This window comes from Erpetoichthys calabaricus, chromosome 8 (genome assembly GCF_900747795.2).
Source record: "Erpetoichthys calabaricus chromosome 8, fErpCal1.3, whole genome shotgun sequence".
Taxonomy (NCBI): Eukaryota; Metazoa; Chordata; class Cladistia; order Polypteriformes; family Polypteridae; genus Erpetoichthys; species Erpetoichthys calabaricus.
Window position 1 is genome coordinate 179,106,172 of NC_041401.2, and position 2,046 is coordinate 179,108,217.

Here is a 2,046-nt window from a genome sequence, read left to right on the forward strand (position 1 = left end):
AGAACGACTGAGCTTCGTTCATAAAGTGTGTGGACAGAGTGAAGTGAGCAGTACAGGGAGATGGAGCCGCTGACAACGCCGGGTCAAGTCTCAGAGTGGTCATGAGTGGCCAAGCCGAAGCAACTATGAGGTGGGCAGCTTCCCACCCTGTCTACTGGAGCTGCAGCACATCTGCCCAGAAGAATGGGAGACAGTGCAGAAATCCAGGTGTGCAAAGCTTGTAGAGATGTAACCAAGAAGACTCATTTGGAATGCTGCCAAAGGGGGGCTGAATTAAGGGTCTGAATACTTACGTGAATGAAAGATTTCATGTTTTTTTTATTTTTAATACATTTACAAACTATACTGATAGATGTTTTCGCTTTTTCATTATGGGTTACCGAGTTTAGGGTCATGGGCAGAAATGGCAAGTCGATCCATGAAGTTTACAACACAATAAAGTCTGTGATGTCAGCGTGATGAAGGGCTTTAGGCTTTCAGACTAATCAGTTACTCGGAGTGTTCTTGGGTCTTCATCATGTAGGTTAGCCCACCATACTGACTCACCACACTAAATAAGGCACATTTAGGCTGCAATAGGCTGAAACTCCAGACTGGGGACCACCATTGAACTCCATCTGGGACTTCTAAAGCCAATGGGCTGCAGCAGTCGTGTGGTGGTTTGTGTTTATCATTTGTAATTAATGGAGACCACTTTCCAGAGGCCTCTTTCCACTTGACTTTAGAGAGTCTTTTCATTTTTCCCAAACGAATCCCACCGTGAGTCAATGTTACATAACAATAAAATGCGAAAACAAAAGAGCGAGTACTTTTTATAGGCGCCGTGTTACATTAAATCAACTTTAAGAGCCTGGGATAAGCGGCAAGTGAGAGTTTTTGGCGGCAGGGGGGAGTGCAGCTATTTCTGGCCCCCATTGAGCCCGGAAGGAATGCGGCTCGTGAGTGCACATCATGGTTTTGTTTGGAGGCGCAGCTCTCGCTCTCATCACCTAAACTTTCCACAGAGAAGCGAAGGCTGCTAAATTTAGCCGATCGAGTGATCCTCCTCACACCGCCCCCCCCCCCCCCCCTAAACAAACCCAGCAGAGCCTCGCTATATAAGACAGCGCCGAGTCTCTCCGGCCCCCAGTCCACCTTCTCCTCTGCAGTCCCCCTGTTCCTCCTGGCCTGCCTGCCTGCCTGCCTGCCGCCGAGTCAAGTCTGTAAATGAGTGTGAAGAACTCGTCGGCCTTTCGATCGGAGCGCAGCCTCCACCAGAGTTCTTCCTCTCTGTCCTCCTCCTCTTCTTCTTCTACTTGCAACGACCCCTATATGGACAAGACACGGGGCATATTTGGAGAGGATTTTGGATCCTTCTTGAGACCCCGGGATGAGCCCCTCGGATTCACAGGTACAGCAAATAAATAAGAATCAGGGAGGGAATAACAACGGCGAGCCAAGGGGGGCAAGAGGCCATCTTAGGTGGCTGTGCCGTAGGGCCGGATGCTTCTTTAGTGGCACCATAGTTATAATATCTAAAGGAGTAATCATAATAATAATGATGATGATAATCATAATAATTATGGTGATAATAATAATAATAATCCTGCCATCCTGAATGAATATTAATCAGACTGAAGATATGTGATGTGCAGATATTTAATCTATGCCTTTACTTAATACAGAGATATTCTCATTATTACTAATGCTGTTATTATTATTACTATTGTTATTGTTATTATTGATGTTATTGATTGCTGACAGTAGTTGTTGTTGTATATTCATTAGCAGCAAAATTAGTGTTATAGAAAAAAAGGGAAGAGTTAATACAATGCTGAAAAAAACATCAGCAGTAGAATTTGTTTGATTATCAATAACCAAATAATCCTCACTCATACGAGTAAAAGAGAGCAGCTGATGTCCCAGCACAGTCATTAACACATTAAGTGACCTTCAACAAGACTCTTGACCTCCTGCGATGAAAATGTACTTGGAGAACAGCAGGCAGTGTTTCCAGCCATTAGCAAATTGCTGACATCGGGGGCCAACACGGAATTAGAGACAATT

The 2,046-nt window shown here is 44.8% G+C and overlaps 1 protein-coding gene across 2 annotated transcripts in view; it reads left to right on the top strand.

Annotated features, from left to right (window-relative positions):
- The first annotated feature begins 1,151 nt into the window (after nt 1-1,151).
- hspb7 (heat shock protein family, member 7 (cardiovascular)) overlaps nt 1,152-2,046 on the top strand; it is a 23,195-nt gene continuing 22,300 nt past the window's right edge. The window contains exon 1 of one of the 2 annotated variants that reach the window (XM_051930877.1): nt 1,152-1,390. In XM_051930877.1, coding sequence (XP_051786837.1) covers nt 1,207-1,390 — 184 coding nt within the window. In that variant the 5' untranslated portion in view covers nt 1,152-1,206. The remainder of the gene's footprint in view (nt 1,391-2,046) is intronic. The other variant, XM_028807921.2, reaches the window with a different exon arrangement.